We start from the raw sequence: 16605 nt of genomic DNA, 5'->3' as shown, positions 1-16605 counted from the left end.
ATACATACATACATACACACACACACACACTAGATGTGCATGATTTATGTAAATGATGACCTCACTGTGAAATATTTAATCTAGAGAACAGAAAAACTGGAATTAGGTGAAACAGTTATTCCATCTATCCAAAAACACTAAAAATCCCTGTATATATCCAGTCATAACTAATTCCACAGCACACCCCAAAGTCACATTGATGTGATTTAAAGTTATGAAACTCTGCGGCTTTACAGGCTCTGAAGTCTTTGTCCTGCTGCGGGTCTGATGTTATCTCCAATATATGACTGTGACATACCACACATTAAAACATCACCTTTGGAGTTACTGAAACTGCACTAGCCGGCTTCCGGTGCTTTTGCTTATGTTGCTTATACAGAATGCAAAGACCATGAAACACTTCCTTTGAGCGTTCAAACCCACATCACATCAATATAGTTATCTCTATTGGTAACTTGTAGTATAACCATGTGTAAAGGCTCATTAACGATAAATTAAATGAATGGACTGTAACTGCCTCTGATGGGGAACTCATATATTGCCACCAGATTGTAGCCATTCCTCTCTCAGAGCAGAAATTATTGTAGCTGTCAGAAATTTCCGACATCTTCGACTCACAAATACAATAAGGTAGGTGATGAAAACTGTTCTACATAATACGCCTTTTCCACTGCAGACATTTTGACTTGTTGTAGCAGGAAAAGCAGAGGTGTTAATAATGTGTAAAAGTGCACAACTACAGGACCCTGTAGCACTTTAAAAGAATACTTTTCCCACTGGAAGAGGTACATTTTCTGCTTATATAGCACTTTTAGCCAAAGCACTTTACAATGTTGCTTCAAATTCCCTCATTCACAGACGCACCCACAGACACCGATGCCATGCTAGGTGTTCACCTGACCCATCAGGAGCAACGGAGGTTTAGCATCTGGAACTGATCCTGTCGTTTCTGGACAACTGCTCTATAAATAGGTGCCTACTGTACAGTATGTAACCAAGTCAAGTGTGAAAATCACATCAAACTAATATTGATCTCATCACCAACCTGTTTAGTAAATAAGCACATTTTCTAAAACTTGGATTGATCCAGACAAGGGCCAGATATTAACTTAAGTGCATGTTACTTATAACACTTGGATTACATAACTACCAGTTAGTATGGTAGCAGCTTTGTGTGTCACATACACATACTGCTATAACTTACAACTATTTACACTGACAGGTAGTTGTACTAAAAATGATCTTACCAAGGTAGTTCATGGAGGTGTTGAGTTCTTGTACGTGGATAAACACTGATCCTTTAGGGATCCTGACCACCTCTTCATAACCTGAAACATACACAGCGCCACACATACTCAGAAAGGTGCAGGAGGTTTATTCACTGGGGATCAGGGTAACAACTCGTACTGTAAGTGGTGTTTAGCTCTGTGGGACATCGATGGAGTGAACATAGGCTTCAGATTCCAGCTGCATTCTTGTGCGGCCGGCCTCAGCTGCTCAGCTCGCCTCTTTGCTAGAGAGCGAGAACTGTGCCAGGAGCCGGTTTTTCTCCTCTCCTCCTCCTCTTATTTTTCTTCCCTCCATCAGTTTTGGTCTCATCCCCTTTCTTTCTATGCTCGTGTCACCTCCACCACGCCTCGCTGCTTTTTTCAGCTCTGTTCTGCTGTCCAACCACAGCAGGCCTGTAAATAACTTTGCCCTCACTAGAGGAAGAAGGAATAAAAATTGTGGGATAAAATAATTCCTTCCAGTGCATTGACCACAAGAGGAAAGGAAGGGAAAAGAAAAGGGAAGGCTTGGCGCGCAACCTCTATGTGGAGCTCTGAGAGGCAGGGCTGATCCTGCTCTGGGTTTCTACATGGATGCATAGTTAAAGGTTTTTGGGTTTAGACACACACACACACACACAGAGAGAGAGAGAGAGAGCAAAAGTGCAAGAGTGGGGTTCTGTTAACAATCACGACCTGTGTGGTAAACAAGACAGCAAAGGAACTATAAACCCCCGGCCCTTGACACTTTAGTAACCCCTCACCGCCTACCAGAGCCACAGACTGGACAGATGGAATTAGACTTACAGGGACATCACTGCATCAAAGCTGAGAGCACAGAGCTCCAATTAAATAACATTCAATAACTGGAAGAAACCTAATCTTTTATTTTTCTGGGAGGGAAAGAACTTCATTGGACAATCATGTCATTTTTTTCTTAATTTACACTGTAGATTCAATGGTTTGGCATAATTACAGAATCATAAAACATTTTTCTTTGTTATTACAATTATATTAATACTATATCAGAATTGAATATAAAAGGGCTCCAAAGTTTTCTCATAACTTGCTGATTTTGCTCATATTTGCCCATCTGCCTGCCACCAGACACCAGACAAGTCCTGTAAACATTGTGGACATTGCCAACATACTACAGGAATACCTTTGCTGTGGTCTGAATAATCTAAACCTCCTGATGAGAGCATGTTCTTGCTCATAAATCCAATTTTTTTTTTTTTTAGAAGTGTGAAACATTTCTGTGCATCTTGGTGTGTTACGGTCAACCGGCTGATCAGCAGAACCGGGACACCACTGTGAAGAACATGTATTGCATCGCTTGCTTGCAAACTAATGCACATTTGCATCCTTGTGCACATGCGTGAGACAAAACGTGTAGCCAAGAAAGTCCACAGGGAAATTTAAAATCGCAGGCTTCAGGGGAATCAAAAGCTTAGAGCAGACATGACTGAGGGATTCTGTCAGTCATAAATCTGCCATCAGTCCTGGGTCTGGAGTTTGAGTTTTGTTCGAGATTTTGAGGCCTTCTGAAGGTTAAGCATGGTTTATATGAAGTGCACAGAGTAAAAAAAAAAAATAGCTTTCTACATAAAAAAAAAAAAAAAAACACATTTGTGACTATAACCAATAAAGCTGCAACAATTAGTCCAAGAAATTGATTCATCAACTACTTTGATTTTGATATTTAAAAACCCGATTGATTTATTTTGAAAATTACACGTTTTCAAAAGTGAAAAGTTCTGGTTGATTTATAACAGTAAATGGACTATTTATGGGATTTGGACTGCTTAAAAGAAAACATGACATCTCAGCTTTTGCTCAGGGACAACCAGATATCAATTTTTTACTGATTAATAGCTCAGTAGTAGTGAGCAAAAGTGTTGATCTCTGTTCCATCACTTTTTCTTTTACTTGTCTCTTGTAATTGCCCTCAACATTAAGGAAGTGCAGTACTAAATCACTCTTAATAGATTCTATCCCAACATCATGAAACACATGACTACATGACTTATGGCTGAACATCAACCTCACTACTATATTTTTTAAGCTAATGATAATGTCAGATGTTTTGAGTGTGGTTGAGACCACAGCTGAAGTTGACATGCTGGCCTGGTCACTGTGGTCCAAAGCACAGCTGCCTGCTCTGGGTGTGTTCCCTCTGAGGAATCTTGGAAGGGGGTGAGTGGTGTTGACAACTGGGTATGAGAATCTGGAGCTGCTGTTGTGGAGAAAAATGTAACCCAGAATAGACACGATGGCAGCCGAACCTCAAGCCACACTGGTCGGACCTCACCTAAATCTGTCTTCCATGTGTCCCTGGGTGGCTGGTGCATAAATACATGTATGCATTTACAGTTTATGGTATGCATATGTATATATTTATGTGTGGTGGTTTTCAAGGATGTTTTTCTTTGCATTTTTAGAGATCTTGGGTTAGTTTGGCGACCACTGACATTGTGCATTTATGATGTGACAATAAGCCAATGTGATTCACTTTCTGCCTGTTTAAATGTTAAGAATTAGTGTAATTTTTATCTACAGATGTTTAGATTTTTGTCTACACTGTAGGGCCAAATGTGGAACAAAAAAATGTTCACGTAATAGCCAATGCTCTGCGTTGACCCTGTTTGATCTTACAGCTACATTTCACTGATGATCATTCAGTCTGTGGCGGCTCAATCTCCTTTTCGCCCTAAGTCCTGTTATAACAATTGGTTTAGCATCTTTCTAACAGGCAACTTGGTAACTTGCTCATCTATTGGTCATCATAGTACATGGTTTCATTTGTATAGAGCAAGTGAAGGTATGGCGTGTTAACAGTGAGGGAAGTGGGTGCCATCTTGTGAGGTACGTGCTCAGCCTCTTACTGTTTCTAACTCTCGCTTCCTGTACTTTTTTTTTTTTGTGGCTAAAACGTGGTTTAAATCTTTCTAATTTGATGGAGATGGGCCAAAGTTTAGACCGAACTCCTGACCTACTATGGCGGCAGCACTGAGATATGCACTTGTATCATGCGAACTGAACTTCTTTCTTCTTGGTTAGAAACGTTTCAAGTCCAGTTGACATGATTCAATCTTCGCATAACCAGCTCACCAATAGAAAGACAGGGGTACCCTCACAACATGGCAAACAAAAATAAAGATGAACCTGGTGTGAAATTAACTTCACATTCTCGATATAGATGGTACACAAGTACATCAACCCAACACCAAGTCTATATTGACAGGCTGATGCTTTCAGTCCTTTCAACAATACATTGATGGACTACCCAGGATGTTCTGACTTTGTACAGAACAGAAATTTGAGATTGAAAAACAGCTTGACATTCCGACAGTAATGGATACAACTAGTAACTGTTACGATCAGCGGTGCTAAAAAGGTTTCTGTGCTGCTTCAACTCTCTGCTGCTACATATACACATCATTCATCAGAAAAACGGTAAATCTGGTGCTGCAATAAATTATTCCTCTGCAGCTATGTGGAGTTGTATTGGCTTAACCAAATAATTAAATGTAATAGTATGCTGCTGAGAAGAGACTCTGCATGTGAACAAACAATTATACAATACATTCTGAGTATCTGGGGTATCCCAACTCACTTAGCGAGGCAGCCTGCCAAGACGCCTTGGTGATCCAAATGATCAGAAGCCAAAGGTTGCATGTGCATATTCTTTGGGACTGAAGAACTATTATGTTTCATACCTTCTCATGGTAAATGCCTCATGTTAACCTAATAGGATAAGACAGTTTCAGTGCTGAAGTCCCAAAGAGGACTCCTATTCACCACAGCCACAGATTACATCCCAATCTCTGTCTATATGTGCATAAATGTCTGTGGCAGCAGCTTCCAAAGAGCATTACTGAAGTGACTGGGAGAGTTAAAGAAGTGCTCAAGTGTCTTATTTATCTATTGTAAGGATTCTGTAACAACCTGTAAGTAAAAGTTGTGCAGCATCTGTGCAGAGCTGTACTTGCTTCTGGTCTTTGTAAAGACGTTGGTTTTCTTATTGTGACCCAATCACTAGAAGAAGCCGCATGGTAGCAAAAAGCAAAGTTTTACACTCGAGAGGCACACGCCATGCCTGAGGTTCTGCACCAGTTTCAGGAAGCAGGAAGAGGGGCTACATTGGCTTGGTGAGGTAAGTAAAAACTAACTGATAGCTGCTGAGTGCTGGGCTAATAAAGCAAAGAAGCAAAAGGTAATTACACTCATGAACAAAACAAGAAATAAAGATAAATACAGAGCAAGGCTGTGACAATGTACCTCCTTCTGTCAGCGAGTCGTTGAAGACTCCCTCCACAGACACACAACTGCTGCCGTCACCCCCGCAGATCCGGCAGCGGTCCTCACGTACGTCCGAGCCGAGGATGCGATCACAGCCTACGTGCTGCGAAAAGGGAGAAATGAGTAAGATGTAAGCAGAGTCACTCTGGGTCACGGGTGAAGGGGCAGCGTCAGTAAGTCGAGAGGTGTCAGAGGCCAGGCTGAGGGATTACCTCTAATGTCTTCCAGGCCACTTTTCCCAAACACGGGAATATCAGATGGTAAGTCCAGATGTGTTTTCTGATCCTGTGCAGACATAATGCTCTTAGGTTGCTAAACTCATAGCTGTCGACATAAATAAGTTTCATGATGAGCGAAACAGGTGGTTTTACTTAAACTCTTCAACAGTGAACCAAACCTAAACAAAAGTGAGGAGAATGAACAGCAACCGCTCATTCTCATATATTCATATGACAGTTGCTTACTGTAGAGAGTGATAATGAGACTTAAGTTTATTTTTACTTTTGCTTTGATTAGACAGCTCGCAGCTAAATCCTGAGTTGAAACTGTGATTTTCCCCACAGGTTACAGTATGTGGTGACTTTGTAATGTGGACAGTTATTCCAGTTTGAAATGATAAAAAGGTCTGAACAAGCACCGGGCCTCTCGTTTCCCAGAGCTCATTTGGATCAACAGCACAATACAGTAATTTGTGGTGGGAGACTTCAGGAGAATTGGGAGAAGAAACATTGCAGCTTTAAGAACTCACTTTAAACTACACCTCGATCTCTGGTCGTTGAATTAAGAACTGGTCATTTCATTGTATAGCTAAAACATTTTAACTATTTAATTCATCAAGCAACACAGGGCTCGAAGAAACTCAAAGTGCTCTGATATTATAGCCAACACAGGACATGTGTCAGCGATATCACAAAAAGATAGTTGAAATTTAAGATGTGTGTTTGAATTATTGTGAAACTCTAATGTTAATGAAAATGACAGACAAGCTGCAAGAAAGCTGAACTAACTGCTCTAGGCATGCCTTCTCTTCTGCTGTGGCAGGTTGTGTTCAACTGGGCCATCTGTTTCCTGGTCTCCCCCTTCTCTTACTGCCAGACCCCAACTCCTGAACCAAAGCCAGCATGAGGCTGAAAATAACAGATAGAGATTTCTCAAAAGCATGTTGCAAGTTTTATGCATGCACAAAATGTATGAGACAGAAGAGGAGAGGAAGAGGAAGGAAGAGGCTGACTGGATTGCAGACAGACGGAGGAAAGGAAAAAAAAGAGTGAGTAAGAAAATAAAAAGAACAGAGGGATGTAGAATCAGAATGGGAAAGAGAGAGAGCAGTGAATGAAAGCCAGCCTGCAGAGCAGACAGACTAACAGCTGAGCTGGAGGGTCACTGAGTTCCTACAGAGCAGAGCAGAGCTGAGTACAAGAGAGGAGAGAAGAAGGAGGAGGAGGAAGAGGAGGAGGAGGAGGAGGAGGAGGAGGAGAGAACAGAGGCGATGTTGATAAACAAAATCCTCTTTTTGGATGGGCCCAGAATCTCCAGCCTCCCTCAGCTTTTCAGTCTACCCAACACTCTTCAAATGAAGTTAAAATAAAGCAGGGTGCTCTAAAAAAAAAACTGCAGGCAACAATAAAACAAGATGCAGGCAGTTCCCTCTCTTTTGTCTTTGTCTTTCCACGTCTTCGACTTTACTTTTTTGTTTTTGCAGTGAGACTACATCCAAAAACAACAGGCTGGATATCAGCAGCGACCATTAGGTATTGTTTCTCGCCTTGCCTTTACAAATGCACCACGTGAGTATCAAAATGGGTTCCAGGGACTAGTTGGAGCTCCAGGTGGTCTCCAGTTCATCATAATGAACGGCAGTTAAATGTTTTGTTTTCATTAGCAGCTGGGATTAAGAGAGCACATTGGTAATGGGAGTCTAAGACTACTGCCAGAGCTCAGACAGTTTTTCAGTTCAGCAGCTGATCATGATGACTGTCAGCAGTCAGTGTGTAAACTACACAGTGGTAGCTGTCCAGAGTCTAGAGAGTGAGCATAAACAATGCTGTCACAGTAGAAGACTGTGTTGATTCTCTATTCTGCTGCTTCGGGTTAAACTGTCTACATACAGACTTACATGCACTATGATGGCTTGTATTTGAATGAAACAAAATCATGCATGGAAGTGTCGAAATAAAGACACATTTAAAAATGGCATATCTCACCTTACACTCTCCGTTTACACAAACGTCCAGCGAGTCGTCTCGACAAGGTGTGCCGTCTACCACAGCTGAAGCACGTTCTGTGTAGAAGTTGTAACCTTCCGCCAGGCAGTTGAGAGAGCAGGGCTTCACCCCACCTGGACGGACACACACACAAGCAAGTAAGTACAATTTAGTGAAAAAAAAAAAACTGTATACAATTGCAGGAAAAAGTTATGACCCTCTTTGTAATTTCCTGGGTTTCTGCATTAATTAGTCATGAAAAATAATCTGATCTTCACCACTGTTGCTCATATCAATACAATATATGTGAGAGAGAGAGAGAGAGAGAGAGAGAGAGAGAGAGAGAGAGAGAGAGAGAGAGAGAGAGAGAGAGAGGAAATGTTTTTCAGTGATGACATGTAGAAGACAAGCAGCTGAATGTCATTAAGTCCTTGCCTTCTTCAAACAGACACACACACACAGACACAGACACACACACACACACACACACAACTACTATTATCCTTCAGCAAATGCATACAAACATACCCACACAGAGCACTGCAAATGTGCAGCAGGACAGCAGCTAGATGTCCACTGCACAAAATCACAAAAAGATGTACAATACAAAGTCACTTTGCTCAAATTAAAACTCCACATAAAAAGCTTAATAAATAAACTTTGCAACAAAGAAAACTTTCACAAAAGAAATACACAGCCATAAAACTATGCTTAGAATAAATCTATTTCCAACAGTGCAATGTCATATTCTCACATAATGAAATTCAAATCTAAAAAACACAGCAATAGAAGTATTACACTCATATTGCTCTGAAATTAAAGTTTCACCTTGGGCTGATTAACGGTTTTTAGAAATAAAAACTATACAATTCAAGTAGTGATTTCCCTGAGCCAAAACACATGACCCAAAAGCTCAAACACGCGCGCACACACACACACACACACACACACTTACAAATGTAGACATAAACACTGCTCATAGGACAAATATTTACAGAGGTTTTATAGATTCTTCAACACTCAAGGGTAAAGAATAGAAACCCAGGCTTCACAACATTTCACCAGTTTACTAGGTCTTATATTTGTTAAGTCACTAACAGTCAGTGTCCAAAGCTGAGAAATATGTCATCACTAATCTACAATTGCATCCTAGCTCACCAACATTTGCCACCAGGGACTTAAACAGTCCTTAAACAGTTTATTGGAAAAAAAACTTCATTCTCATAAGTGTGGACAACACAGCCTATCTTGAGGATTAACACTTTTCTTTGGCCTCCATCCAAAAGACAACATCACAAGTGCTGTAGATGTCAACAAAGACCACAGAAAAAAAATCCTGGGATCACATGTCAGTGTTTATAAATGATTACACCTTACTGACAGCAAAGATCAACAATACCGTGCAGTGCAGCCTTTTATAGGTCCTGAAGGCTTTTGCGTGTTCATCGCATGGATTTGATGTCGTCGAAAAGACCATTTGCTGTACTAATATTTGCATCAATGACTCAGGGTTTAGTTGTCAAGCCCTATGGGCTTTGAGAGGCCATCGTGGAGTCTAGACTCAAAGGGAGAGGGAAATGAATAAGTGGGGGAAAAAAAGATGTAATGACTGACTTACTGATGTATGTAACACACAGTCAAGACAAAGATGCGCAAATGTGTGACTATCCTGTTTTGTTCTACACCTTTTACCTGTGTGTGTGTGTGTGTGTTTGTTTGTATGTGTCTATCTCTCACTCACTCCCACACACACACAGAGGTCTCCTTCAGCTTAGTGGTATATATTCTCTCTTCATCTGTGCAGCTTGTGTGCAGCTCCGCTATTGGGTGGCTGTTGACATCAGTCTGGTCTGTGTTTGTTTGTGCTGGCAGTACTGAAGCAGGTACAGTATGTACTGGCAAGGAGAGACAGAAAGAAAAAGTCAGAGATAGACAAAGAGTATGTACTGGCAGGACCTGCAGACGATAAAATGGTCAGACGGAAAACTACAATTCCCATGGTGCCTAGCTTTGGCAGGGCAAACACTACAGGCTGTGTGGATTATAACTTGTAGAGTGCGAGCATGGAGTGTGCAGGTTGCATGTGAAGGCCGCTGGACTGAGACCAGCAACACAACCTTTTTACTGAACTGTCCCTGGCTGTGTGAGCTGAGAGAGAGAGACTGAGCTGAAAGAGAGGCCGCCTCTATTCCACAGTGGTAAACTAAATAAGGTGAGAGAAGCATGGAGGTTTACAGGAGGATCCAGAAAGGAAAGGACAAAGAAAACGATCAGGGAGAGGAAAAGGAAGCTGCCCTTCTCTGAGTGAGAGGCTAAAAGTGAAATGAAGAAAAGTTGAAATGAGAATGGGGCGGCTGCAGCGGACAGAGAAGGGGCTGGGCGGTGTGATCTCGCCTTTACATAGGGCAGAGTCTATGGCACTATTCCTATTTTAACAGCTGCAAGGGATTTCCATTGTAAAATCAGCTGACTTGAAGAAAGGAGCACTTGTTGCCTGAAGTTGGAATTGGCTGGCCTGCCATCTCTGTAAGCCATTATGCTATTGGAAGGCTAGATTAAAGACAGTTATGTCGTTGAAACTATTTATCTTTCACGTCCAGTGCAGTGCTCATCAGGAGTGAAGAATTCTTGCAAGGCATTGTGGGATGCATGGCTCTCTGCATCAAGCATCTGCAAACCAGACAGGGGAGAGTCTGCAGCTTTGTCCTCATTTCATACGTTCACCTTTCTCTCATTTTTTTCTAATTGCACAACTTTACTAAATCCAACTTCAAACCTCATCTTTTCTTTCAAGGAAATGTTGGGAAACGAGTGGAACCGCATTGATATGTTAAATTATTGAAGTGTCACAGAGCACAGAGAGAGAAAAAGGTTTTTCAGTAACTTGCTGTGTGCAGTTTATGCTGTCTGTAAACTTGGAGTACTGTAGCAGTACTACATCATACAAATACTCTCTTTAGTCTGAATAAGTAATACCTTTTGACATCAAAGTGGACACAGGTATCAAAAATAAAAGGTGCACATTATGTGGTTGTATTATTAGTGGATTAATATAAAGTTTCAAATCCACTCTGCCCCACCAAGCCCTTCCTCTTCCTGCTCTGCTGTGCTCTCATTAAGCAAATGAAAAACTATAAAACATACTAATTACAATAATTGAAATCCTCTGATTGGTTAAAAGGAGGAGCTTAAAAATAAGAACATTTCCTGCACTGCTGCTAATGTTGTACAATGAGTCTGGTTCCATGTCTAGTTACAAGTTACATCTACTTACTTACTTATTTTATTCACAACAGAACATAAACAACATATCCGGTGTTGAAACTGAGACATATTACCTTTTCATTGAAAAGATTAGCTCATTTTAAATTTGATGTAGCATCACGTCTTCTTTGAAAGTGGTCTCATTCCAGTCCTGGGCCTTTGTTGGTAGATTTTTCATTTTATGATGCGCCAAATGTTTTCTATTGGTGAAAGGTCTGGACTGCAGGCAGGCCGGTTCAGCACCTAGACTCTTTTCCTGCAAAGCCATGCTGTTGTGATGGATGCAGTATGTGGTTTAGCACTGACTTGCTGAAACATGCAAGTTCTTCCCTGAAGGAGCTCCCTGGATGGGAGCATATGTTGTGCTAAAAACTCTATGTGTTGACGGCGCCTTTCCAGATGTGTAAGCTGCCCACACCATAGGTACTAATGCAGCTCCATACCATCAGAGATGCACGCTTTTAAACGGTCCGTTGATAACAGGCTGGATGGTCCTTCTCCTTTTTAGTCCGAAGGACATGATGTCCATCCACTTTGTTGCAGATTGGTGAACCTCTGCCCATCTTTACATTCGTTAGGCTCTACTTCTAGGAATGCTTGGGGTTGTACCTTAAAATCGTTTTTAAATAATTGTATCTCTCTCTTCGCATGTTGATGTGGCACAGTTTTTACGCCGGATGCCCTTCCTGACACAACCCTCCCCAATTTCTACCGTGCTTGGGTGGGAAAGTTCATTGTCTTGCCCAGTGACACTTCGACATATAGCCGGGACCGTGGATCGGACCACTGACCCTGTGGTCCCTGGACAACTGCCTTACCGACATATGGCAATTAAATCATGCAGAACTAGAAGCAAATACCAGTACTACCTGCACTGTAATGATATATCTTATAACTTCTCTGCCGAACAGTGACTGCAGTGTATACAGTGTAATCATCTCCAACAAAACTGATGGCCAGAGATATGGATACAACACCCAAACTTTAATAACCACTGGTTCACAGCGATGTCAGAGGCCATATGCACCAATAAAAATCACACACTTATAACCCACACTGAGCAGCTTGTCTCACTCACCCCCTCTATATGGCTTCCAGGTGTAAAATTTTCCCCGGAAGGAGACGCTGTCAAAGTTGGAGCACTGAATCTCTCGGAAATCTCGAGAGTCTGCAGGGCACTCCTGTAACCGACACGCATATACATATAAGTCCACTGTGTGTGTGTGTGTGTGTGTGTGTGTATCTATATAGTTTATATACACAAACGATACCCGATAGATGCACAGCAAACACGTGCTAGTAGGTTCACATGCAAAACAAATTAAAACAATGATTGTGATTACAGTGTGTTGAGAATAATGATGACGATGAAGAGCAAGCATACTCACGTCAATATTGCAAGACCTGAAGCGCTTTCTCTCCCCTAGACAATATTTTCCACCGATGGTTGGCCTACAACCAAACACAAAACGAATCAGCCCAGTCAGTCACATCTGAGTACAATTTAACGAGATCTAACCTCCGTCATACCACCACACAGCGCTGGCTCCTGATCTCTGCTTCGTCTGCCTTCATCAGTGTGTTTTCAATCTCACCGTCTGTCTCTTTTTATTGCTTTATTGTCTATCACAGACCATCACGAGAACACCTCTGTATTTAAACAGAAAAATTGAGCAGAAGGAAGCCAACTGCTTTCAAATGTATGCTGTGAAAAACGATGATGAGAGATGATAAGAGAGAATGACGCTGGCCTCCAATTCCAAACAATTAATCTTTACTTTAATCAATTCAAGGTGGGGGATTTGGTGGATGATTTTGTTTTTATTTGAGGTGTACCATTTAACTTTTGCTGACATAAACTCCCGATCCTAAGGTACTGGCTGATACCATCAGTGTTTTTCTTCCATACACCTAATTGCTTGGAATTATTTCGACCTTAACACAACGCATTCGTGTTAAATGTCAAGTGGCTGTATTTATTCTTTCTCTATATTTTTTTTAGTGAAATCCTGTCATTCATCGTGAAGTGATTGAAGAGAAGTTTCCTGAAAACCTAATGAAGACTTGGATAAAACACCAGTAATGAAGCTACACAAACATGTCAGAGTGCAGACATACTGTAGATGATTTGATTCCACAAAGGCCTCACATTAGATCGCAGTTGAATTTTGTAATGCATTTTGGCACAAATCTCTAACAGCATTGTACGGATGGAATCAGAGTGACCAATAAACTTTAATGCAATGAGTTAATATATTATTAAAGTATATTTGAAAAAATACAATATTCTGTAAAATATCCTATTGGTAGGTTGCTAATTGGCTGGCTAAGTTTACCGTTACATACTAAAATATATTTGCTCATGCTGAGATTTTCCGTCAGTCAGTGAAGACTGAAGAAAGAGTTTGACAAGCTGATCCACCAGGATCAACATAATCACAACAATGATACAATGGCAAGGAAAGTAAAAGCAATGTTTGCACTTTCCTGGTTTTCTGCTGAAATTGGTCATGAAATGTGATTTGATTTTCACCAAATGTCAACAAACAGTCAGGAGATTTCGTGTTTTTACTAAACACATCCTTTAAACATACAAAGTGATGGTGGAAAAAGTAATGGCAACATTGTTTTTTCAAAAGGTTGAAGCAGGCTGTAGCTGTGGATTTGACCTGAACAATGTTTATGATGAATTTTGGACCATTCTTCTTTACAGAATTGCTTCAGCTCAGCCATATTTTCAGGACAATTGGTGTGAAAGGCTCTTACGAGGTCGTTCCACTGCATGGGTTAAGGTCTGTGCTTTTATGTCTCATAAGCCATTCAGTGGTGACTGTGCCTCAGGAGGTAGGGCAGTCATTCACTAATCCCAGGGTTATTGGTTTGATTCCCGGTTCCTTCTGTCACATGTCAAAGTCTCCTTGAGCAAGACACTGAACCCCAACTTAACTTTCCCCATCGGTGTGTGATTAAGATTGTAAATGGATAAATGAGAAGCATGTTCTTATGCAAAAAACTAGGAAAATGCAAACAGTGTCATCACTTTTTCTTTCCACTGTACTTCCGAGACCAACCACAGCTAAAATCTGTACCTGGGGCTGTCACAATGTCTGACAGAAGAGGAGACTCCCCCTCCACATGTCCTGCTGCACTCCTCCCATGGTGACCACAATCCCCAGCCTCCGTCCACGCCTGCTGGACGTGTCCCATACGCCACACACATCCTCTTGTAGCACCACTGCAGCAAATACACCCAGATAATTTTAACACAGTCAGATAAACATTTACAGTAAGCCATACCCATAGTCACAGGCATTGGATTAATTTTTCTGGCAGTCACAAGAGTGAAAATGGAACAGTAAAAACACTTACCAACAGCCTGAAGAAGCAAATATCACAATATCAATCACAATTTCAAAAGAAAAACAAAACAAACCAAGAACACAAGACAGCTCACAACACCTGGAACAGTTTTGTCACCTCTGTTTGCCATTTTCAGAATGTTTTTTTCCCTTTTTAAAATAGTTCATCTTCCAAATATTTTTGTTGGAAAACATGTCATCCAAACAAAACAACAGCCAAGATGAATCAGTGCAAGGACACGTGTTGCTTTTTTGTTCATCAGAACTGGTCCAAGATGAACAAAACCTTCCCTTGACTTCTATCCCACCTACACCAGCAAACCTCAGCTTTTCTTTTAGTTCAATGCTCTGTCCCACTATGGCCTCATTTAAAAAACAATTACATGTTTACTTACTCCTTTCTCTATGGTGTTTGTCTGACAGATGGTTCCTTCTGCAGCGGGAATGCTGCTGGTGATGCAACGGTTGCTCTTACTCATGCACCAGAGTTCACTGCAGACTTCCTGCAAATGTGAGCGAAAGGAGAATAAAATTATATAAGAGAGAGAGGTAAGGACAATTAGGAGCTAGAAAACCTCTCAGAGTGTTTCTATATAAACTTAGTATGAAGAGGCAAAGTGTGCTTGCTGACTCCTCTCTTCTTTCTCTAGAGGCATGTCTGTAACACATGGGGCTGCATTTTATTGGGCACATGCTCTGACCACAAAGTGTCGATAATAATGAGTATGTAAAACAGTGTGCTGTTCCCGATGTGCATTTGCTCTGGACCTGGACCTATAAAAGTTGACCATGCAATAAAGTGGATGCTAAGTGGAGGCCAACTTGAAGGGCAATGCTGGAGGAACACAAATCAGGAGGCGCAGTGACAAAATAAAGATATGCATTTTATGTTAAATGTATAAAAAGTCAAACGAAAAGTTATGGAATAGAGTTATATAAATTTAATAAAGATAAAAATAAAGTGTATATACTGCATCACACATACATGCCATTTATAGTTAGTATAGTTAGCAGGGCTAAATATACTACTACATATACAAAATATTTATAAATATTGCAATGTAAAATGACAAATACTATTAGAAATTATTCATTAAATGTGACTTACTTTTAGAGATCAACTCAAAGGGAGTAAGAGAGGAAGAGTAAAGAGGAAGACAAATAGAAAGAGAGAAAGTGGGGACAGAGCACTCACCGCATATTTACACTGTCGAGATCTAATTCCGTACTGGAAGCGACACTGTTCATCTGCATCGTAGGCCTGACCAGGAGCCGTGGTGGGATACACAAACTCCTGCTTGGGGGGCACGTTATTTAGACAGGAGCCCATACCTGAGCTAAAGACAACAGAACAGATAAGATGAAAGGATTGGGATTAAAACTTACACCTGCTTCAGGGTTTTACTTATTTTGTTTCGGCGATATCCAAAGTAAACCAGTTTTATTAGGGGGAACAGATAATGTAGTTTAGGTAGATTTGCCTACCGCCACATGTGAGCCTGTCTCTGACCATCAAAAATGTCACACCAGCATCCAAGAGAATTTTTACTTCTGAAACCTGCAATTACCAAATTATTTGTGGTGTTGCAGATATCTGATAGGCTGACTCACTCCAGGAAGCTGGTGATGTAATCCCGGCTACAGGCGGACCAGATGAACGGGTTTGTCTTCATGGTGATGTGGTCAGCCATCAGTTTGGCGGTCTCCTGGCTGCGGGGGCCACAGGCGTTGCCAATGCCATCATGGTTCATCCCAAACCTAAAGCCCATGATGATACAGTGACAACACTCTGTGTGGCTGTGTGTAAAAAGGAACTAGTCACCACAGCTGAGACGAGGAGCCTGCATTCAAATTAATGCTGCGCTGTGATGTCAAATCAATTTAAAGGACAATTAAAAAGGACTGTTAATTGTGTGGAGGCTGAGGAAACAGATTGTGTATACACACATAAATCAGCTCCCTTTGTCCAGACATGGCTACCTGTGTTAATCATTAGGGAGGCAGCACCCCGATGGATCTACCATCTGTCTTAAAGCTCGGAGTACTGAGCGCACACACCATGCAACGGGACACTCAATTACTCTGAGCCAGACGAATACTTCAAAAAACAAACCAACTTAATGGTTTCTTCAGAAAAAAGAGGGATGAAATCATCAATCTCTGCTGATTTATTGCTTTCATGACAGAAATAAAGCTTACAGGCAGGTA

General features: G+C 41.2%; 1 protein-coding gene across 3 annotated transcripts in view; it reads right to left on the bottom strand.

The window, feature by feature from the left end:
• The window catches only part of adamts10 (ADAM metallopeptidase with thrombospondin type 1 motif, 10), a 46916-nt gene that overhangs the window by 8717 nt on the left and 21594 nt on the right, over positions 1 to 16605 (bottom strand). For 2 of the 3 annotated variants that reach the window (XM_067513958.1, XM_067513959.1), the window contains exons 11-19: positions 16009 to 16155; positions 15593 to 15734; positions 14793 to 14900; positions 14128 to 14273; positions 12427 to 12490; positions 12117 to 12219; positions 7775 to 7908; positions 5550 to 5673; positions 1248 to 1328 (exon numbers count right to left, since the gene is read on the bottom strand). In XM_067513958.1, coding sequence (XP_067370059.1) covers positions 1248 to 1328; positions 5550 to 5673; positions 7775 to 7908; positions 12117 to 12219; positions 12427 to 12490; positions 14128 to 14273; positions 14793 to 14900; positions 15593 to 15734; positions 16009 to 16155 — 1049 coding nt within the window. The remainder of the gene's footprint in view (positions 1 to 1247; positions 1329 to 5549; positions 5674 to 7774; positions 7909 to 12116; positions 12220 to 12426; positions 12491 to 14127; positions 14274 to 14792; positions 14901 to 15592; positions 15735 to 16008; positions 16156 to 16605) is intronic. The other variant, XM_067513960.1, reaches the window with a different exon arrangement.

This window comes from Channa argus, chromosome 8, assembly GCF_033026475.1.
Source record: "Channa argus isolate prfri chromosome 8, Channa argus male v1.0, whole genome shotgun sequence".
NCBI lineage: Eukaryota > Metazoa > Chordata > Actinopteri > Anabantiformes > Channidae > Channa > Channa argus.
This window is presented reverse-complemented; position numbering and strand designations above follow the sequence as displayed.